Genomic DNA, 24,845 nt, shown 5'->3' with positions numbered 1-24,845 from the left:
CATTTTTTTTCCTCCAAATCATTGTGTTACGTCAGGCTAATTCTTTCTCCTTTGCAAGCCGACATAAAATAAAAGTTGGCTAGCATGCTGATTAAATATCCATCCCTCCTTGGTTGCTGGGAAACCCCAGAGTATCTTAGGTGAGAGCATCCCCTGTATCTGAGGTCACCTGAGGGCACACACACCACAGCAGCCAACTGGAAAGGGGACCACTGGTCAGTTACATAAGAAACACAAACACCAAGCATGGCCAATCCAAAAGAGAAGTAAGAAAACACAGATTTGGCCTATGTCAAGTTTTAATTTTGTTATCATCTTCTTTTGCCATTATATTCTTTTATTATCCTATTATAGCTCTTCTGGAATGCTAGAGAGCTGTGATTTGGTGTTATTTACAGTGTGATACTGAGACTCACAGTATTAATTAGCATTTGATAGCACCACTGGAATTTACATTAGCACAATCTGCCTTGATCCTGTGGGGGTGGGGGAAATCACTTAATGTAGTGATTGGTTTTAATTTCCTGTGTGTGTGTGTGTGTGTGTGTGTGTGTGCGCATGTATATTAATGGGTGTAGGTGGGTGTGAGTGGGTATGGTAAAGACAGAAAGAGATATACAGAGACAGAAACAAACACACAGAGACAGACAGACACACACAGGCAGGCAGACACACAGATACACACACACACACACACACACACACACACACACACACAGAGGGGGCAACCAAGTATCCTAGGAAGCCAGCTGAAGCATATGGACATGCAATCAGATATCTAGAATATGCCCTCAATCTGCTAGGAATGAGGCACTGAGTCTTAGCCAATTCCATAAGCAGCTCTGGGGCTTGGCTGATGTTCCACAGTTCTTCCAAACTTTCCTCCCCAACTTGCTTTTTGGTCATGGTGTAACATCACAGCAATTGAAACCCAAATTAAGGTGGCAGAGACCTGGATTTTCATCCTTTAATGCTTCCCTATTTGAACTGAGCAGTCCCTGGATAGATGTCTCCTGGAAACGGATGTAATCATAGACAGGTCCCTTTTCTTTTCTTTCTTTTTATTATTATTATTTTCTTTATTTACATTTCCAATGCTATCCTGAAAGTTCCCTATAGCCCCCCCCCCCGCCCCTGCTCCCTTACCCACCCACTCCCACTACTTGGCCCTGACCTTCCCCTGTGCTGGGTCATATAAAGTTTGCAAGACCAAGGGGCCTCTCTTCCCAATGATGGCCAATTAGGCCATCTTCTGCTACATATGCTGCTAGAGACACAAGCTCAGGGGGTACTGATTAGTTCATATTGTTGTTGCACCTACAGGGTTGCAACCCCCTACAACTCCTTGGGTAGTTTTTCTAGCTCCTCCATTGGGGGCCCTGTGTTCCATCCAATAGCTGACTGTGAGCATCCACTTCTGTGTTTGCCAGGCACTGGCATAGCCTCACAAGAGGCCGCTATATGAGGGTCCCTTCAGCAGAATCTTGCTGGCATGTGCATTAGTATCTGGGTTTGGTGGCTGATGATGGGATGGATTCCCGGATGGGGTAGTCTCTGGATAGTCCATCCTTTCATCTTAGCTCTAAATTTTGTCTCTGTACCTATATCCTTTCATGGGTATTTTGTTCCTTATTTTAAGTATCCACACAATGGTCATCCGTCTTGGTTTTCTTGTGTTTTGCAAAATGTATCTTGGGTATTCTAAGTTTCTGGGCTAATATCCGCTTATCATTGAGTGTATATCTAGTGAGTTCTTTTGTGATTGGGTTACCTCACTCAGGATGATATCCTCCAGATACATCCATTTGCCCAGGAATTTCATAAATTCATTGTTCATAATAGCTGAGTAGTACTCCATTGTGTAAATGTATCACATTTTCAATATAGGTAACCCACGTAGGTAGACTCTAATAGGTCAGGCTGGGAGCCAGAAACTCTTCCAGGAACTGGAACATCAGTTCCTCAGGCATAAACAAAACTGGTAACATGGCCCGATCATCTTAATAGCTGAGTAACACTTAAAAAAAAACAAAAAACAAAAAACAAAAACTCAATTATCCATTTTTTGAAAGAGCTTTGTGCTGTAGTCTAAATGGAAAGATGCTTTTTGTGGCTCAGTGTGTTCTCTAATTCATAGCAGTTTGCCTGCCTCAGCTTCCTGAATTCTGGGACAATAGAGTTTGTCATAGGTGCTAGAGAGGTGGCTCAGTGGTGAAAGGCATGCACTTCTCTTACAGAGGACTCGTTTGGTTCTCAGCATTCAATTCTCAGCAGCTAGCCATCACCTGCAACTCCAGCTCCAGGGAATCTGACAGTGTCCCCCAGCTTCAGCAGGCATCCAAACTCACAGATACCCTCATGCCCACAGATGCCCACACATATACACATCACTTAAAAATGAAAACACACATTTAAAGCAATGATAATGTTTCACCACACTCGGCTGATTCACTATCTCAACTAAGAATTTTCTTTCAAAAAATTCTTATGTTTGAGGAGAAAAATTACTCAGAATCAACAAAAAAATGACTTGAACTTTCCTTTTATCCACCTTCTAAAAGTGTTCTGGGTAGGACCCATTCTTGTTTAGATTGCTAGGTCACAAGCTGGTCCTGTACTAATGATTAACCTGTTCATGCCTACATATTTCTGGCATCACAGACATGATTCATGGGGCCACAGGTTATTTTTGTTCTATGTAGGGAAATTTAAAATTATATTATTTTATTTTTATGATTTGAGCTGGTTTTGTTTTACATGAGCTATACCTAGCCTTCAGGGGGATAAGATAGTCAATGCCCAGTAATTAAATTAAGGACACTCAAACTTTTCAGGAAAGAAGTACAGCTCACTGTCATTTCCTTTGAAATTACTTTCCTGTGTCTTATTATGAGATTAATACAGAAGTAAAATCTCTGTCTTTGTAAACTGATTACTTCCTGACGAATGCTAAGGTGAGTTTGAAAAGGGAGGACATGTGGTTCAAGGTTGGCATATTGCTTTGATGTAACCAATAACTTGAACTTAATTGTGTTTATAGAGATGCAGCTTCTGATGGGCTACTGCAAGTCCACACTTTCTGAGCAAATGTAAATGTGCAAGCTTTTCATCTCAGCGTGATTCTCTCAACCAATGAAACAGCTGTTCCTGTGAGATTCCAGGTCTTCTTCAGAAATTAAAGAAACTTACACAATGACCTCTTGGAATTTCTTGTAAGGTTTAGATTTTTTTCTAAATATTCTTTGGATATTTCTGCTATACTGTGAATGGAATGGAATGGAATGTGGCGGCATTCTATAAAACCTGTAAAGATTATGGTGAAGTCAGCAAGAGGCGTAAGTGGTGGAGTAACAAACCTTGAAGTAACTTTCTTGTCAAGCTTCCTGGCTGAGTTTCAATTAGGACCCAGGATGAGTCAGAGCATAGGCTAGGAGAAAGCTGCCCTTCCAAGGACTGTATGCACAGGTAAGTTGGGGGACAATGGGTTTGAGGCCATATCAATTCTAAATATTATTCAACAACAACAGAAAATACTGTAGGAAAATTCTTCATTTTCAAGGTTAGGGACTTAGAAGCTTTACAGTATTTATTATTTTGGTAATTCTAGGATGTATTGATAACTGGAGGATACAGAAATTGTACTAGTTAACACTTGATCACACACACACACACACACACACACACACACACACACACACACACACACGAGTGCCTGTTCATGTGACACATCTATCTCTTATAGAGAACAAGTCTCACTGATTCACATTTTCCCCATCCTGCCTTTTATTTTGTCTCAGTGGCCAACGTTCCCTATAGAAATTGCCTCCAAACCCCTCCTCAGCTCAGATTTCCTTTTCCTATATTTTAGATGGAAATATTTCTATCTATCTTCAGAGTCAGCCGAGGCTGGAAAATTCTCTCACAGCATAGGCTCCGGAGCCTAGGATGAGGGTCATTCCTTAACAGCCCAGAAAGGAACCTGAACCTCTCATCTCCCCATGCTAGATGATAACTTTTACCACAACAAATTTATTTTATTTAGTTTAGCTTAGTGTTCTTTTTTAAATAATATTTTACACACTTATTACTATTGATAAGTTAGCACTGGCTTGGATGGGTGCCAATTGATTTCTGAATGCATTTGGTACTTTTAATTTGTCATGCATATTCTTTTAAACAATACAAGATATGATACATGCAGCATAAATAGTTCAATGGTCCTTGGAACATGAGTTTCCACGTCCTCTTACTCCATGTCTAAAATGGAAGAATTTTCTAGTGACAAGACTTTGCTTTCAGTAATCGCTTTACAAATGTCCATGCTAACTGCCAATTCCTTGATTGTTCAGTTGAAAACACGATCAATTTGTTCGTCAATATAACAGATGAGATAGTTCACTTTCTCTTCCATCCCCCAACCAATGGCATTCTCTTCCCATCTCTCTCCCTCTCTTTAACGGTCAACTTGATACATTTTATAATCACCTGCAAAGGAAGTCACACTGGGACTGGACCAGATCCCCTCGGCATGTGAGCATGTCTGGGAATTGTCTCGATTGCTTATTTAGAATAGAGATTGAAGTGGTATGCACGGGGTCTGCATCGGCCTCCACCAGGTCCTGTGTGCTTCTGCCTTTCAGTTTAGCGTGTTTCTGAAATGCCTAAGCATGCAAATGTGTGGTGCTCTGATTCTTGAGCCTTCTCTAGGGCTTTTTTTCTTCTATTGGTTTGTCTTTTCCAGCCTCGACACGACAGTTTCTGTTTTATTATGTTTCGTTTTGTTAGAATTTAAAAATAAAAACGTGAATGAGTGAATCAGTAAATGAAATCCCAACCGCTGCAGAAAACATTGATAACAGAACTGTCGTTCATACCTGCAGGGAGAGGGAAAGTCCTTTTTCTCCAATGGACTGATACTGGGTGTATCAACCACGCCAGGATGTCGGACCTTTTGTTCAACAGTATTTAATCAGCATAGAATAGACTTTACAGTTCTTGGTATGCATTTATTCAGTTACAGTTTGGTATGTGCATTTGGGAGGCATCTTTTACTTTGTTATCTTGGTTTGGATGTGTTGCTGTTGTATTGGGTTTTTGTTTTGGAGTTGGAGGGAAAGAGGGTTAAGAAGGACTTGGGAGAGGGGAAGAATATGATGAAAATGTATTTACATTTAAAACTTGATTTCAAATAATAAAAATATTTAAGAATTAAGTTTTGTGTTTCCTGTTATATATTTTACATCTGGAACTTTAAAAAAAAAAATGCAGGTCATATTATACAGTAAATGGGAATATTCGTCATGAAAGTGTTTGGATTCCAGTAACACAAAAAGAGAATGAATAAGAAATGTATCTTGAAATATATATTCTTGAGCATGTGTGTGGTCAGAAACTATCAGAAGGAGGTTCATTGTGGGTGGAGGTAAAAGGATTTATAATTATAGAAATATGAAAAACTAAGTACAGATTAAAATGGATAATCCCTGAGTGTGTGAGAGGTGGTTCTGACCTTGCCTGGTATGCAGTGGTGCAAGAGAAGAAAAGATTCACCCCCCACACACACACACATACACACTCCTCACCACATGTGGCAGGAGGAAGAGCTGGCCCAAGGGTCATGAGAGCAAAAGAGGTGGCCCTTTCTCTTAATGACTGCAACTTGGGGGAGCAAGTGGGCCCTGCACCTCGCCTGCAGCACAATAGAACTGACTCTGCTGAAGTGGGCCCTTGTGAACGGTCCCTAAGTGCATACAGGACAACTGGTTCTACTCCTTATCAGTTGTGACATTTGTTGAACTTAAAAGGGTGGACTTAGCACAACTGCAGAAACTGGCTCTAGTTAAGTTAATATAGTAAAAATTTATTTTAGTTTGCTTATTTTCTGTTCAGAATTTCTTTTGGGGAATACTTCTACAGAAAATGGGTTGACCTTAACATCTTGAATGATTGAAAGAATTCTTTAGCTTTATTTATGTGTAAGTGGTTTGCTTGCATGTATATATAAACACCATGTGTGTGCTTGGTGCTAGCTGAGGTCAGAAAAGAGCATAGGATCCTTTTGAAATGGAGTTACAGATGGTTGCAAAAAAATCATATGGGTACTGGGAAACTGACCAGGTCCTCTGCAAGAAGTGCACTTTCCACTGAGACTTCCCTCCAGCACCCTTGTATTATTATTATTATTATTATTATTATTATTATTATTATTATTATTAAAACCAATTCAGTATATTCAATAGTTATAAGATACCTGAAATTTTTTATTTACCCAAGTTAGTCATTAAAAGAATTTCCAGAAACATTCCACTGTATTTAATTTTTCATAATTCTTGACATAAAACCTGGATTCTGCCATCTTCTGAATTTCTACTGCTCTTGCCACAGTCTCGTCCTAAGAGTTTAACTAGGTCAAACATTGTAGGTGTTTCTCTGGTTTCTGCTAACACTACAAATGTACATAAACTTGGGCTTTATATTTATATAAAGTCACTTCTCTAAAGTTGCTTCTAAAAAGATCTTATTTTATGATATATGCTTAGTGATTTACTGGTCTTTAGTTTCTTACCAACATTTTAAATTATGTTTTTATATATTTGATATTATATCTAAATAATATTATAAAACAGGATATATATTTAAATTATATATGCTATATTATATATAAATTATATCTATACATTATATATACCATCTTATATATCTCCTACATATAAATTGATACATATATATATACAAGAATGTATGTGCACATATATATACATATATGTGCACGCACACACACACACACACACATATATATATATATATATATATATATATATATATATACCCTATTTAGATTTGTTGGACTGATAAAATGTAAATATTCAGTACTACACATTGTAAAAAAAATCCTAATAGCTTATATTTTAGTGTGTTTTTCTCCGAAATTCTGGATCTATTTTGGGTCTTTTTCCTCTGACCTGTATTTTAATGAGTATATGTCCATGTGGATACAGGATAGTAACAGCTTTTTACTTCAAATTGATTCTTCCTAATGTTACAACCACTGTTTATCCTATGTAGTAGGTCATTTTTAAAAATTTCATCTGTTCTCACTTACAAAGGTTTTGTGATACTTTGTAAATTAACTCCATTACTTCTGATATACTTATTGATCATATTTTTACTACTACTGATTTTCCTTAAATATCCTAAGGGTAGACACATACCTGAAAACTCCATTTTCTGCTATGTCTGAAGATTCCAGATGTAATTTGCTATTTTTTTCCCTGATGATTCTTATTGGGGTCATTCATCTTATGGTACCATGACTGTTTATTATAAATTGATAGTCCTTGATAATTTTGAGGACTCTTGTAGAACTGTATTTGCAAATGTTAGACAATATTTGAATTTCTTTCTTTTCTCTCTTTCTTTTTTTTTTTTTTTTTTGTTTTTGTTTTTGTTTTTGTACACAGAGTCATCCCTGAATAGAATTGTGAAAATTAAAATCCCAGTTTGGATTACTCAGCTGAGTACTCAGTACCAGAATCACCAAGAAAAAAAAAAAGCAAATTATACATGAAGTCTTCAGATGTGGTAGACAATGGGATTTTCAGTTAAGAATGTATCTAGGCTTAAAGTATTTAAAATCAGTACTGGTAAAATATGGTCAACAAGTCTATCAAAACTAGTGGAGTTGATTTGCAACGAGTCAAAGAGCACTGATATAAGTGAAAACAGATAAAATTAAAAAAACAGTAACATATTAAATACAATAAACACTGTAATCCAAGCTGAGTAATCCAACCTCAACATAATCAATATGAACTGTGATTTGGGAACCCTGAATGACTGGGAGATGTCATGAATTGCTAAGAAAGCCCTTCTTTTGGTTGTTAATGGGCTACTTGGAAATCAGGTTCAAATTAGCAGCTCTCCTTCTCTGGATTTCCATAACCCCCTGGTGATACCTCAGTTTTGACAGTCCATAAGCCCCCTCCCCACTCTGTTAAGAGTCTGTGCCAGCTTCCTTTTCTTTATCTGATTCCAGCTCTACCCTTTCATTCACACTGTCTTTTTGTTCCTTGAACTGTTTCTCCCCTTTCTTTTGTGCTAGCATCTTATAACATAACATCTTTTAAAAAGCAACAATTGGAGAATTCTTTATTGGAATGTCTTTTGTGTGTCTTTGGATTTTCAAACACTTAAGCAACATCGAAACTGGGTTTTTTTTGTTTTCGTTTTTTCAGAATTAGAGATCATTCAGAAATAAACCCCAGACCCTGATGGATAGGCCGGTTTTCTTTGACACGTATGAGAGTCATAGCGTCTTACATCAATGATCTGACCCTGGAAGGGAAAGTCGGGCCTACAGTTTTCCAGAGCTAAAATAAGGATGCTTACCTTAGTGTCAGGAGTGGAAAGGCCTGCCTGCCTTGCTGGGGGGCATTGCCATCTGTCTTTCCAATTGCTAGATCCTGTATAGGATTCAGTACCTACATTACCTCAAAAGTCATTTCCACACAGAGTTCTAGGCACGGGTCACCACAGGCGTGGCATTAGGTCACATAAAAACTCCTACTTGTCAGCTTCATCTAACTCACCAGCATCACCAGATTTGTTTTCCCACCATTATCACTTACTTTTACACATTAAATTCAAATAATTTCATTCTAACGACAAGTGCTTATGTGAGAATGATAATTTACTTTAGACAGACAACAGCATATACCAGCAAAACATGGCCCCGCTAGAGTCTGACAGGCACTTGTGGCTTCCACTGTGACATGTTGGCCTCTTGTTCAGTAAAAAATTGGTGACCGAAGAGAGCTCACTATCAGGTCTTCCAGAAGCCTTCAGCAGGTTCCAGGAATTGGTTATGTGTGACATTTTAGACACCATCTAATCTTTTCAACTTCAGCAGAAGCCCATGTGTGTATAAGAAATTTGCAGGTAGAATGGGGAATTGGAAGTTGATCTCAGGTACATGACAATTTCAGCAAACATGAGCTTGGAATTTAACTTAGTATATTAGTAAGTGTTCCAATGATGTGAAGAGACACTTAATTGAGACTGGCTTATAGGTTCAGAGGCTTAGTCCATTATCACTATGGAGAGAAGCACGCTAGAATGCAGGTAGACATGGTGCTGGAGAGGTAGCTGAGAATTATATATCTGGATCTCCAGGCAGCAGGATGAGAGAGAGCATACTAGGCCTGGTTTGAGCATCTCAAAGGCCACCCCCACTGGACTAAGCACTTACTCCAACAAGGCCACATCTCTTAATAGTGCCACTCCCTAAGAGTCATTTTTATTCAAACCATCACGTTTAGGTGTAATATACCTTCAGATAAAATGATGAAATATCAACAGAAACAATTTATTAAAACCTTAATTAAGTCTATCATTCTTTCAACACAAAGTTGCAACCTGTATTCTGGAAGTCATCCTCCAGTGCTTTCCTCCATTTTTTTAAAAAAAAAATATACTGTAATATGTATAAATGAGTTGTCAAAAAGTTTCCTTAGTTCCATGATCAATATATTGGCGTTCCGTGGAAAACCTATTACAAGATGAAATACAGTTGAAGTCACATTTAATTGAGTACTTTGAACTTTTATGGCACCCAAGAATATGAGATACTATATAGCTGAATCATCAAATTAAGATGTGCAAACGCTTTAATGGGTGCTTGTATGGTGGCTCTGATGAGGACTGGGCCTTTCTGTACCACGTTTCTTCACTTCTTTAACATGCCCTGTGGTACATTTTCTAGTAGTGACATTATTCCAAAGGATTTTCCTGAGAAAATGACACTCTTAGGTATAAACCTCACACCATAATGTATGAATGTGTGTATGCATGCATGCATGTATGTGTGTATATATGTATGTATGTATCTTTGCATGCATATGTATATATCCTGTCAAAAGGAAAGACAGGGAAAAAATTGGAGCAGAGATTGAAGGAAGAGCCATCCAGGGACCTGCTCACCTGGGGATCCATCCTGTCGGCAGACACCAAACCTGGATGCTATTATAGTTGCCAAGAGCCCCTTGCTGACAGGAACCAGATGTGGCTGTTCCCTGGAAGGTTCTGCCAGCACCTGACCAATGCAGATGTGGATGTTCACAGCCAACCATCAGACTGAACTTGGGGATCCCTGTGGCAGAGCTGGAGGAAGAATTGGAGGACCTAGGGGGATTGCAACCCCATAAGAACAATGCCAGCTGGCATCCAAGGACTAGACCACTAACCAAGGAATGTACAGGGAAGGATCCATGGCTCCAGATACATATGTAGCAGAGGATGGCTTTGTCTGGTATCAATGGGAGGGAAGGCCCTTGGTCTTGTGGAGATTTTATGCCCCAGCTTAGAAGAATGCTGGAGTAGTGGGGGGGAGCAACTTCATTTAGGCAAAGAAAAGGGGGTAGAGTCAGGATGGAATGGGGTATTACAGAGGGATAACTGGAAAGTGGGATATCATCTGAGATGTAAGTGAATGTAATGATTAATAAATAAAAAAAAGAAAGACAAGACCACAGGGGAGAAACGCTCAGTCTCTGTCTTCCAGTCTCTAACACATAAAGGGTTTCCACAGGTGTAACAGGCTTATTAAATGAATGAGTTCACAAGTAGAAGAACTAAGCCAGGATGCAGAGCACCACGGAAGAGAAAGCCCACACGTTGCCCAAAGCCACTGTTCCAGCTGGGGGTTGCCCAGCTCGGGCATTTTGAAACATGAGGAGAGTAAGTTGCCACTGCTTGAGCTTCTGGTGATGGGGCTCTCAGAGCCTCATACCTGCACACAGTGCTCAGCTAACATTCACCAACAAGATCATCATTATTTCTTCCTTCTCCATCCATTGAGTAATAGGTTCAGGTATAGGGGCATTGTCAGACTTTAGTCACTATAAGATGATTATGGCAAATTATTGCAAGTTCTTCAACTTACTGCCAAAGTTGAGCTATGAATGACAGTGCATGTAGATCTCAGTTTGTATTCCCACAGGCAAAAATAGCCTCATTCATTCCCCCCAAGAGATGCTCAAAACAAATTTGAAACCCTCTCCACCCCTGTTTTAGAAACCGTAATTTGGATTGCCTGACTTGGTGCTAACATTATTGTATGGCAAATGTGGGACACTCCATATGAAATAAGTGAAAATAATGTCACTGGGCTTTGTGCCTGGAAAAAAAAATGAAGCAGATATTATTAACCTCAACTGGCATGAATGGAAAACCAAATTAGGATTGTGCACAAACTGCTGTAAAAAGAAATTTGTAAAGTTCAGTCACGTATAAATGAGCTGGGAGGGAAGAAAATTTTGAAAACACTGGTATATAAGGAAAAAGCACTCTAGAAAGAATCAACCATTCAGCAAGTAATGACTCAATGTCTATACTGTGTCAGACACCATGGGATATGCAGAGACATGAAGCAGTGTCAGCCTTCAGTAAGCTGGGAAAGATGAGATTGTTGGAACATGGTCCAAGAATGGAGTCAGGTGAGAAAATCTGAGTGCTTGTAAGAAAACTCCAAGAAGAAATTAAAACAACAGACTTGTGGCATTAGTTTCTTCAAGAACATGACATTGTTCTTGGACTATGCTTTTGAGATCCTCCCAGGTGTAGCAGATGGGAGAAGGTTGACTTCAGATTATTCATCACAACTAGCTAAGTTATGTTTATGTGACTCTATGGAAAAACATGTTTTGCTGCATGCAGCTTGTCCACCAAGTGTAGCTTCCTCTTGTGACTCTACACTTTACTCATGTGACTCCGCTTAACCCTCAGAATATAAGTCATCCGATGATTTAAATAAAGTTGGCAATTGCATAAGTCTTTAGCCCACTTCCTTTATCAGCTCCATTTTCTTATGTCCGACCTCCCTTATAGAGGAAAACTGAGAGAACCAGGTCGATTCCATCAGTATGAAAAGGGAGAAGCAACACAGTACAGGTGGTCCATGGAAGGTTGCTCATTATGAGCTGAGGTTGTTTGTTAAAACCAAATTAAAGAAAAGAAATAAAATTTCTATGGGTGATGGAGATATCACAAGTGGGAAAAACAAGGACCCAAGTAAGCAATTAGAAAGAAGTAAGTTTTTCCTGTGAGTAATTAGGCAAGTGTGGCTTAGCCAGAAGGCTCGAGATTGTTGAAAGGTGTCATGGTATCAAATAAGTGGTTTGTTCTTATTTGGTTTTGGTTTTGGTTTTTGAGGGAGGATTGCTTTATTAGCTGATGCTTTAGATGACTGAACTTAAAACCTGCTTCACATGAGCTAACATCATGTGATGAAGCACTATTGGTTGCATCTCCTTGGCTTTAATGTGATGGTTCAAACATGAGAGGGTTAGTAAAGTTAGTATAAACAAGTGTGAGAAACACCGAGTGTTTGTCTCATTGGATGCTGTGTTACAGAATCAGAGCCGCGATCTCTCCTTTACCCACTCCCATGAGCACATCTCTGCCTTCATCTTTCCCAACTTCCGTACAAAGTCTCATCAGTACCTCATCATGGTCTCTGTCCCCTTTCCAGACTTCTCTTCCTGGATGCACACAGGTAGCTATGCTCATTTCTCTCTACTCCTCCTGTCATCGGCTGGAAGCTGCTAGATTTGAGCTGAGATGTTTTTGATGATATCCCAAATGCTGGCTTTGCTGCTGATAGACACTAATTACTGTACATTTGCAGAATTATTCAATCCACTATTAATTTCTTAGTTATGTTAAATGTTAAATATAATGTTTAAAATTTAATCTACTTTATTACATTTATTTCATTAAATCCAAATTCATTAAAAAAATTAAGTTTCAGCATTTGCTGAATTCACAAGTGCTTATTTTTCAATCCTAAAAAACAATGTTAACTTCCCTCCCATTTTAGAGAATTCTGTGATCAGAAAGCCTTTGCAAAGCTAATTACATTAAGACAGAAGCATGTCTTTTTTCTTTCTTTCAGGAAATATAACTGGAAGGAAAGACTTTATACCACTAAGAATCTAGGCTGTGAAAAATCATGAATATACAGACTCAAATTTTATATTAAACATATTTTATAATTAAGAAATAGAGTAAACAGAATTCCTTGTTAAATTCACCTGAATTCTCCTGATACACAGTTATAGAGATGAACGAAGACATGAGAGTTTTATACTTTTCTTTATGAATGGGAGGTTTCTGCTGATCTCTCCACCACTCCCCATCACAGACACACACACACACACACACACACACACACACACACACACACACTAGAGGTAAGTGTGTACTCAATAAAATGTTGTGAGCTTGCACAGGTACAAACAGTGCAGTAGTTGAAGGGGTGTCTCATCTGCATTCCACACCGACTAGGATTTTCTATAAAGCATCATTTCCTACATTCCAGATAAAACCCCAGTCACGTAGCAATGAATGATTCAAGTACTTGTTCAAATAAAAGTAACACACTTTGCAGTTTTTAAATGAAGTCATCAAATAAGCTTCTGTGGGGAACTACCTAATCAATACTTAATTTATATCACTTAGATGAACTGCCATGTTGCAGATAAGCTTGATAAGGGCCACACCTTATTAAGAGACAGTTTTAGCACTATCCAAAACCAAGCACAATATCCTGTCCTTGGAATGTTATTCCCTGAGATACTATATAAGAACCACTCATATACACATTTAAGAGTGGAGTCCACTCCTAGAAGTTAGGGCTGAAATATGTAATAAACAGCTTACTACACACTAACCTACGCAGAGCAGTATCTTTCCCTCTAGTTATTAGATCCCATTTCTGTGTATAACAATATTAGAATTTTCTCACTGTTGATGTTTGTTAGAGAACTTGAAGTACAAGCGCTTTCTTTATAAGAAACTAAAGGGAAGAAGGCTAAAAATATAAGCTCTTAGAGGCTTTTCAAAGGTGTTTCCCAAGGTCATTTGTGACTATAAATGAGCTCAGCATATGGTATAGTACATGCTATATGATACAGGTGCATGGTTGTCAGTAACATTTCATCCAACAAGCATCACACCGCACCTTTACCTACTATATACCAAGTAACATCCGCATTTCTGTGTATTTATTCACATCACTTTAAAGCCATCTAGTCAATGCCCCTATTTCCCGATGAAGTCAAGAGGGCCAAGACATATTGTGATGCTATTTTCTGACTTCATGTGAGTCACAGAGGTATTCGAAGTTTTGATTCCTGTCAAGTGAGTAGTCACTACAAAGATGAGATTATAAACATCTCCATGATTTTCATATATATTCCACATATCGACTATGAGCCATCAATATGTATCAGTTGATATATCCAAAAGGCACTTTTTTCCCCAAATTTTTGAGAGACTTCAGTATGCTTTGCCAGCTGTTTTATTTATGAAAACCATACGCACCTTCTTTTTTTTCTTCGGAAGTAATCTTCACTTTCGTGTCTGTTATATCTTTGAATGAGGCCAGGAAAAGGACTACATCTCCTTTCTCATTCTTTATAGGAACAATATCCAATAGGCACCAAAATGGAGCCCCTGCAAAGGCAAGAAAAATGCAAGTCAGGCTCTTGATTCAGCTCTGCAAGTCCGACTGGGAGCCAAAATATAGTCCTTCCTGTTTCCATCTGTCTCCCCATCCGCCAACTCCCAAGTGCCAGCTTTCAGACCATGGATGTCAAGCCTATATGCCTGGCTCTTGGTTCGGGGATTAGATGCTTTCCAGAAGAGAAGTGAGATTTAGGGCACAGGCGTCGGCCTGTGCCAAGGCCCTTCTGCTTCTGTCAAGCCACACATTTGCTCTTGGTGTCAAAGCATACCTCTGGGTGACAGGTCACCCAGTAGTCCCCCAGAGCATGGTGGCTCTTGAATAGAGAATTTTGTTTGACCTGAGTTTACTAGAGGCTTACTTAGTCTATTTAAAACCAATTATTGCCCACTAGGAGGGCCTCCATAAAAAAGATGGAAACCATCAACTTGGAGAGATGATGTCAAACCCTTACATTCTCATCCATGGTTTTAAGTTAATAATACTAAAATGGCTACTTCAACAACTCTTCGGTATTAGAGACATTTATACATAATACTACATCATACACCGCTGTGAGTGACTTATTTATAGTGTGTGGATTTTTCTAAAATTATGCTATATCAAAATTGCCAGATACACATGAGTAGAGTAAATGTAGATTCAACTTATAATAAGTAAAAAATTAACAAAATTTATTGATGGGCATGGTGGCTTGAATAAGAGTGGTCTCTACAGGTCCATAGTTGAATGCTCATATTTAAATATTTAATCATTAGAGAATGGCAATATGAGAGAAAAATTAAGGTCGTCTGTGTCACTAGGGGTGGGCTTCCCGGCTGTAAAAGATCACACTTGACCCCGTGTTGTACTCTGCCCATGAATCAGGATCTATCTCTCAGCTATTGCTGCAGCCCCTGCCTGCAGCCATGCTCCTCTCTGTGAACCTAATAGATAATTTCTGTGACTATAAGCAAAGCCCCAGTTAAATGCTTTCTCTTACATTAGTTGCCTTGGGCATGGTGTCTCTTCGAAGCATTAGAACAGTGACTAAGACAATGGGTTAAAGGTTAAATTAGTGATTGCCCTTAAGGAAAGCGTGACTAAAGAATGTTCAATACAGGGGGTGCTTCCACTCTGATTAAGTTTTATTTTATGATATCTGTACTGTTAGGATTTTACATGTGCCATATCTAATATATCATTAAAAAGCAATGTTGTGGTCTATTATGAAATGTTCCCCAGGGCTCATGAGTTTGACCAGTTAGTGTTCAGCTTGTGGCTGCATTTAGACAGGATATGGAACCTGTGGAGGGTAGAGCCTTGCTAGAAGAGATACTCAGGTTGAATGTTGGGGTTTTGACACCATTTCCTGTCTCCTCCAATTCCCTATGTAAACCTTACCCCCACCTCCTCTCCTTCTCCCCTCCCCCTCTGTCTTTCCCTTTCACTATTCCAGTCCTTTCAGTGGACAGATGATATGTGATCTCTTTCACTACTGGCCACCAGGCTAGCCCTATACTCCTGTAAGACAAAATAAACCCTTGTTCCGCAAAGCTGTTTTGTTGTGGTGGTAGTTGTTTTTGTTTGGAGAGTTTTTGTTTTTGTTTTGTTTCTTTTTGTTTTGTTTGTTCGTTTGATTTTGTTTGTTTGGGTTCCCCCCCCCCAGGATATTCTAATATAGCAACAGAAAAGTGAGTAATATAGACAATAATTGAATTCAATTTCACTTGGGAGTAAAAAGAACACTATCGTAAAGACTCACAGTAGAGGCCATTATACTCTATGGATTTTATGCAATGCTTAGAATCTTAAACATTTTTGTTGATTTTAGCATAGGCATTTAATTTTTTCTTATGCTATGTTTTTTTTTATTAAGCAAACTAGAATACCATGTCAAGGTGAGAGTCTTTTTTTTTTTTTTTAATCAATGTGGTAGGTACAAAGAAACACAAAAAGCCATCAGATTATAGAGTCAGACCCTAGAGAAAGTAATACTGTCTGGAGCTTGAGGTCAGCAGTTAAGACAGCTTCCTGCTCTTGCAGTACACAGGGATTTGGTTTTCAGAACCTACGTTTGGTGGCTCATGACCAACTAGTACTCTGATTCAAATGGAGTAAGAAGCTTCATGCGCCTACAAAGTGAGAGGACAAAGTATATTCCAACTGTTCCCTGCAGGACACAAAGTGTATCAAAGTTACCAAGCCACACTCTGACACTTTGTCAAGCCTCTTCTCCTTCCTTATTGTTCTTGTCTACATCTCTCTGCCATATTCTCTGCACTATCTATATGCCATTGTATTCAGTCTCCTATAACTCCTGTAACTTGAGTCTATTCCAGGGTGTGGATTATCCTCCTCTACTTGGAGAAAAAATAGACAGGGGGCAACTTCTTTACAGCAAGAGTGACCCAGGTGCAGACTCATATACTCTCTAGTTACTATGTCACTCAGCCTTTAATTCAAAGATGCAAGTGATTCTTAAGACGAGGGTTAGAAAGCAGAAACCTTGTGTCAATTTTAACTCTGGCTGCATATAGTAACGGTAATTACCATGTAGGTCGGAAGTGCCAAAATAAACTAGGCTCTGCCAGGATTTCAGTTAATAATACCTTTAATTTCCAAGGATAAATACAATTGAGGAAGAAAAGTGGAGTTTATACCTTCTATGGTAAAATATATTTTAGAATTGAATAAATAGTTACCTTGGGACACAAGTGTGTAAAAGGGAAATCAGCTTGTTATAGGGGAACTCATTGTGTGTTTTCTGTAAACGCCATTATGATATGAATACAGAATATCCTTTGGAAGCTCCTTTTTTTTTTTTTTAAGACAAGGTTTCTCTGCATAGCCCTGGCTGTCCTGGAACTCACTTTGTAGACCAAGCTGGCCTCGAACTCAGAAATCCGCCTGCCTCTGCCTCCTGAGTGCTGGGATTAAAGGCGTGCACCACCACTGCCCGGCCCTTTGGAAGCTCCTGTGCTTAATATTTGGTCCCTGAATGGTGGTTTTATTTTGTGAGGTTCTGGAGACGTTAAAGGTGACCATAGTAGGAGGAATTGATGCACTGTTGGGGGGAGGGGGTTTTTTGAAGTGTAAGCATGGCCATTTTGCTCTACCCTGCCACAAACCCAGAAGCTAGACAGTCAGCCATCTCTATACTGTGAGGTTAAATGAGCCAAATATTCAGTCCTATTCAGGCAAATGCATACTCCAGAAGATAATATTTAGCAAAAAGAAAACCTAAGGATAAAGTACTAAGTATATGGCTATGTTTTAACTATTTCATACACACAGGTATAAATATAAAGGCTATTGAGACATGAGTGGTTTTATTTACTTTGATCTGTATGGTCATGTTGAAGAATATTTTGGTTGCTCAATATAGCACAATATCTCAGAATAGAATATGAACAATGCTTAGTGATTTGTTTCTGTTTTAAATAAAATCTTGAATAAAATTTAATGACTAAGTGGGTTTTTTATTTTAACTACACATACAATATCCTGAGTGTTAACAGCATTGGTATCACATCCTATACAATAAAAGAACATTTAGAGGTATCCCCATCCCTGATTTCAAGCCGTACTACAGAGCAATACCAATAAAAACCATATGATATTGGCATAAAAACAGACATGTTGATCAACGGAATCAAATCAAAGATCTAATGTAAATCTACAGACCCCTTTAGGGTCTCCGGGGCTTCTAACATTAACTCGACCTTACTAGGTTTTCTCTTATAGCCCTCTGCCCTGCATCCATAAGTCTGTAGATTTACTCAAGAAGTTAGGCCCCAGAGAACCAAATAATCCTATTAAAAATGGGAACTGGAGCTAAATAAAAAATTCTCACCTGAGGAATAACTAATGGTTGTAAAGCACCTAAAGAAATGTTTAACATACTTAGTCATCAGGGAAATGCAAATCAAAATGACCCTGAGACTCTACCTCACACCAGTCAGAATGGCTAAGATCAAAAACTCAGGTGACAGCAGATGCTGGCAAGGATGTGGAGAAGGAGGAACACTCCTCCATTACTGGTGAAATTGAAGCTGGTACAACCCCTCTGGAGATTAGTCTGGTGGTTTCTCAGAAAATTGGACGTAGTATTTCATGAGGACCCAGCTATAACACTCTTGGGCATATACCCAGAAAATGCTCCAACATGTAATAAGGACACATGCTCCACTGTATACACACACACACACACACACACACACACACACACACACACATATATATATATATATATATATATATATATATATATATATATATACAGAGGAATGGATGCAGAAAATGTGGTACATTATACAATGGAATACTACTCAGCTATTAAAAACAATGACTTCAGAAAATTGTTAGACAAATGGATGGAACTTGAAAATATGAGTAAGGCAAACCAGTCACTAAATAAAAAACACAGTATGTTCTCACTGGATATTAGCCCAAAAGTTCAGAATACCCAAGGTTCAATTCACAGACCATATGAAGCCTAAGAAACAGGAAGACCAAAATGTGGATGAATGCTTCAGTACTTCTTAGAAGGGTGAACAAATTACTCCCAGGAGGAAATATGGAGACAAAGTATGGAACAGAGACCGAAGGAAAGGCCATCCAGAGACTGCCCCACCTTGGGATCCATCCCATATACAGTCACCAAACCTGGACTCTATTGTGTATTCTTCTAAGCCAGTAAGTGACTGCTGATGGAAGCTTGATATGGCTGTCTCCTGAGAGGCTCTGCCAGAGCCTGGCAAATACAGAGGTGGATGCTCGCAGGCAACCATTCGACTGAGCTTGGTGGTCCCAGATAGAGGAATTGGAGAAATGAGTGAAGGAGCTGAAGGGGTTTGCAGCCCCATGGAGGGAGCAACAGTGTCAACAGGCCAGACCCCCTGGAGCTCCAGGGAACTGGACCACCAACCAAAGAATTACACATGGAGGGACACAAGGTGCTGGCTGCATATGTGGCAAAGGATGACCTTGTTGGACATCAGTGGGAGGAAAGGCCCTTGGGCCTGAGTGTGTTCGATGCCCCAGTGTAGGTGAATGCTAGGGAGGGAAGACAGGAGTGGGTGGATGAGTGGATGGGGGAGCATAAAAAAAAAGAAAGAAAGAAAGAAAATACTATTGCATGGTGAAAAAAAAAGAATATAGAGTTGGGTGGGTAGAGAGATGGAGAAGATCTGGGGGGTGGGGGAGGGGGAAATAATCAAAATACATTGTATGAAAAATTATCTATAATAAATAAATAAATAAATAAATAAATAAATAAAACTATTGAAGACAAAAAAAAAATGTTTAACATCCTTAGCCATTAAGGAAATACAAATCAAAACAACTTTGAGATGCCATCTTATTTATTCCTGTTAGAATATCTAAGATAAAAACTCAAGCAATAGCTCCTGCTGTTGAGGATATAGAGCAGGAAAACATTCCTCCATTGGAGGTAGAAAGGCCAACTTGTACAGTCACTTTGGAAATCACTATCAGCTTTCTCAGAAAATTGGAACTTGATCTACCTCAAGACTCAGATATACCACTCCTTGGCATAGACTCAAAGAACGATCCATCCTACCACAAGAACACTTGCTCAACTATAGTTATAGCAGCTTTGTTCATGATAGCCAGGAACTGGAAACAGCATAGATGTTCCTCAACCAAAGAATTAAAAAAAAAAAAAAGGTGATACATTTACATAATGAAGTATTACTCAGTTGCTTTGAGAAATGATATTATGAAATTTGCTTGCAAATGGACGGAACTAGGAAACAAACTCATCCTGAGTGAGGTAACCCTGACCAAGAAAGACAAATATGGTATGTATTCACTTATAAGTGGATATTAAATGTAAATTAAAAGATAATCCTGCTACAATCCATAGACACAGACAGTCTAAGTAACAAGGAGACCTCAAAAAGGGACAAAATTATCTACCTGGACAGGGGAAATAGATTATCCAAGAGGACTTGGGGCACATAGGGATGGGAACAGGTGGGATCAAGTTGGTGTGGTAGAGGAAAAGAAACAACTGGAATTGGGAGACTTTTGGGGAGTTCAATGCAAACTCCATGGAATATTTTAGGGTGACATTAGTGAAGACACCTAGTAATAGCGGGCTCAGGGCCTGAACCGGATATGCTCTGTAGCCAGGCAAGGCCTCAAGAAGGGAGATTGAGGCATCAACCCAGTCACAAACCCACAAACCCTCCAAACTACAGTTTGTCATGTCTACAGGAAGTGCTGGATCCAGAGCCTAGCATAATGGTCATTAGAGAGAACAGAGACTTCATCTAGCAACTGATATGTGGAGTGTGTGTGTGTGTGTGTGTGTGTGTGTGTGTGTGTGTGTGTGGTATGTGTGGGGCATTCATATCGGTGCTTAGGTGTAGAAACCCAAGTAGGATATCGGATGTCTGTCTATATCACTCTGCCTTATTGACTTGAAAGACAGTCTCTTCCTGGAACAGCTAATGGTTTTCAGCTAGGTAGTCTTACCGGCAAGCTCTAACAACTATCAGTCTCCAATCATCAATGCTGCTTACAAGAATGTCAAGCCATGTCCAGTTCTTTTGGGGGGAAAGGACTGAAGATTCAATCTTAGGCCCTCATACTTGCACAACAAATACTTATACCATGAGGATATTCTGCCAGCCCCTCTCAGTAACTCTCACGGAAGTGTTAAACATGTAACTTAATATTGCTTTTGCATATGAACCACTGGTGTGTTATTCCATGTCCTCCCTCAAACAAGCCTTGTGAAGACTCGATGTGGTTTTGGAATCAAGTGAGAAAGAAGCAAGGAAGGAAAAGTGGATAATAGTGTCATTGGTTACAAGGCAATTCCAAGATATTGGGCAGACCCATTAAGAGCTATAGTCTGATGCACAAGCCTACACTAGCACCCCCCATTTCACTCACTGATGTCAGTGCCAGGAATAGTCCATGGGAAACTTTCTTTCTGTGCCAATAGAGTGATATTTTTAGAGCATAGTGCCTGGAACACTATCCCAACCACTGTCCCAATGAGCAAGAGAGTTACACTCTCAGGGCTGCCAGTTAGTATGGTCGTTATCTCTAATTTTTTTTTTATCAGAATCTCATCCGCGTCCTACCGTCTTCCATGGTGCCCCTCAATGTCATTACAAACCTATCTTCCTCCACACATTCAGCCTTTTTAGGAGCATCCAACCTGGATATCTGGGTGAACCTGCAAGTATGTGCTAAGCATCTATGTTGGATTCGTCCTCCCAAAGACCAGCAGAAGAAGGATTAGATTCAGTCAACTATGGAGGCTACCTGAACCTTCATGCTGTTTCTGCTGCTTACTGCTCCCTGCATCTAGCCTCTCTTTTACTTTGACATTACTTTCCTCACCTCTATAGCTTATGTCACATGATTCAATATACTAGTATTCTGTATGTCATAATCAGAGGAAAATTATTTTACTTACAAAAATCTCGTTAAAAGTGATGCAGTTAGAAGAGGGGAGTCAGATGAAGATATGCCACAGAGATCCATGCTTGGGGGGGGTGTCTATGTTTAATTGCTAAGTATTCGCAGGCATTATTTTTACAACTGTCACAACACATGTGCATACTGCATCAAACAGCTACAGGAAGTATGCTAATTTTTTTTTTTTTTTGTCACTAAAAGTATCCACTGAGCAAAATTTTGTCTTAGTATCAGTAGTTTTGAAATTCGGTGGTAGTTGGCTCTTATCAGCCCTATCTTTTACACAGGTGAAATATTTTATAATTGTGTTTTCTACTTCTTAGGGAAGGAAATATAGGTCACAGGAACACCCCAGAGAACACTGAACTTATGAATACTTTATCTGTGGTGAAATGTGAAAAGTCATCTCAGTTGGAGTTAGAAGAGACCTTAGAGATAAAGAAATGGGACTCAGAGGACTTCAGAGAGGTGGCCATCCTCAAAATGTTAGTCACTATAAAAGCTGTGATGGACCTCAAATCCTGACCATCAAGGTCACGGATTCTTTATCAGTACACAGTGCGTTTCTTTGAACAAGAAAAATAAAAACATAAAAATAGAGTATTTACTAAATAAATGAGCGATCTCCTTCTGATAACTTAAAAGGGAAATTATCATTTAATCTAATATTTATATGTTGAGCAAAATAAGACAGGATATATAAATACCTAACATTTCATTTGAAGCAGTACTTTCAAGCTTGGGCAGCACAGTATAGGAAAGACAGACATCAAGTACTATGTAAGAAGCATAACTATCTGAATAAAATTGAAAATAAGGAAGTAAGCATTGAAATGAAGTGGGTAAGAATCACTTATTGACTCTCTACTCTATAAATATGTAATTACCACTTAAGGTGGCATTTAGCACATTCCAAGACTATGCTGACAACAACCATATTGAATATTCGTTCCACTGCACAATCTCAACTCCTGGTGAATACTAGGGAATGCCTTGCCAGATTGCCCTGAGTCATAACTTGGCATGCACAGTCATGGCAGAATAGTCATGTTTCTTCCCAATTTCTAGCCTCTCCTGAAACACAGAACACACTTCTCTAGAACTGAAGGCCAAACCCAATGTCTAGTAAAGCTTTGTCCAATCATTCCAAGCATTCTGATGACCTTGCCTTCAGATTCATTATCTGACACTGAGCAGACAGTTTTGTAAGAAACAAATTTTTGGACAATATTTACTTTCTTATTCCTGTGTTTCTTCCCTCAGGAAAAAAATGCAACATATAATTGACAAAAAAAAATTTCAAGAGCTGTATAAAACAGAGAAGGCTCCATTGGTATGTTCAACTTTAGAATGGGGTTATTTATTTGTGGATGTCAGCAAATATATTCTACAATATGCCAGACAATCAAAAATTCATCGATGCAGTTCACCTAGATTCTCATTCAGCTACTCAATGCAGCACTGAAGCTGAGAATTGGCCACAGAGAATATGGAAACCATGGACATGATTGTTTTCTTGCAAATCTGTATTTATGAAAACAAGCAGCCTTCTAGATACTGGCCATGATTTGCCAACTCATGATATAAAAGCCATCGACAAGCTCGGCATACTATGGGTTACTTATTTTGACTTTGGAAGATTTTGAACGGATCCAACTGCCAAACTGTTTAAGAGAAATGGTTATTATTTTTGACTAGAATAGTGGAAGGTTATCTTATCAATCTATTTTCCTTAATAAAGATGAGTTATTTCCTTTCACATTTAGTAAAAAAATATTCTTAACCACCTCACAGATGAAAGAACAAGTCTGGCCCCCAGTCGCATGGGGGATTCCCTGGCTCAGCTTTCATGCAAATCCATGAACAGAAACAAATGATACTCTACGTCTTTATCAGCTGCACTGTGTAAAGGCATCTGACCCTCAAGTGTAAGAGTGAAATGCAGGTGAGAGTTAGAGGTTACATAGGGCCAAGCCAGGGCAAGAAGCTCAGAAGTGTGAAAACCCTCTCTAGCCAAGTCGAACCCAGGTTTACAACATCAGGTATGATTTCCCTCCTATAGAGCAGGCCTTGGCTCGTGGAACAAGCTGAGCTAGGAGGGGGAAAGATTGCGTCAGCTAGAGGTGGGGTAACTGAAACTGCCTGCAGAAGACTTGCCTATATCAAGCCAATCATCTTTCAGCATCTCTGGGGTGGGGACTCACAAGGCTCCACCATGAGGTGATAGTTATTGGTAGTTGATGGCAGCTGGATAAGAAAAAGTAAGTTTTCCTCAGGAGTACAACACCTGGCATCTGAGACTATGCCAAGGATGCCCCCAGGCCTATGTAGCACTAATTGAAATCAGTGACCTATAAGGAAACAAACAAGCAACAACAAAGCCAAAGGCTGTGAAGATGGAAACAGGTCAGGTCGCAGGGACCCTTGGAAGAATGTAGGAGTAAGTGTGATCTAAATACATTGTAGTGATTCATCAAACGATACATTTTAAAGATTGAGAAACCTCTTCCAGTAACCTCAAACAGCATTTCCTTTCATTCTCCTGTGTTTTGCATAGTTCTTAAAAACAAATAGTAGTAGAAAATAATGTCTCAAAGAAATTTTAGTCACCATCAGAGGGCAATTCTGAGAAAGAGAAGGTTTCAAACTGTCTTGCTAATCATAGCAGAGATCTGTTCTCTAACCCCAAGTGACTTGATGGCCAGTTTTAAGAGTTATCCCAAGTCATAGCACATTCTTTTTCACACAAGGTCATTTTTTTATAATGATGCTTCTTATATTTTATCAGTGCCCCTGTAGGCATGATTAACAACAACAGCAACAGCAACAGCAACAGCAACAGCAACACACACACACACACACACACACACACACACACACACAC

The 24,845-nt window shown here is 39.1% G+C and overlaps 1 protein-coding gene across 1 annotated transcript in view; it reads right to left on the bottom strand.

Annotated features, from left to right (window-relative positions):
• Positions 1-24,845, bottom strand: part of Kcnh8 (potassium voltage-gated channel subfamily H member 8) — a 365,093-nt gene that overhangs the window by 200,759 nt on the left and 139,489 nt on the right. The window contains exon 3 of the mRNA XM_021218046.1: positions 14,380-14,511. Coding sequence (XP_021073705.1) covers positions 14,380-14,511 — 132 coding nt within the window. The remainder of the gene's footprint in view (positions 1-14,379; positions 14,512-24,845) is intronic.

Source organism: Mus pahari, chromosome 18, assembly GCF_900095145.1.
Source record: "Mus pahari chromosome 18, PAHARI_EIJ_v1.1, whole genome shotgun sequence".
Taxonomy (NCBI): domain Eukaryota; kingdom Metazoa; phylum Chordata; class Mammalia; order Rodentia; family Muridae; genus Mus; species Mus pahari.
Note: the sequence above shows the minus strand (reverse complement) of the source record. Positions and strands in the feature narration are given on the sequence as shown.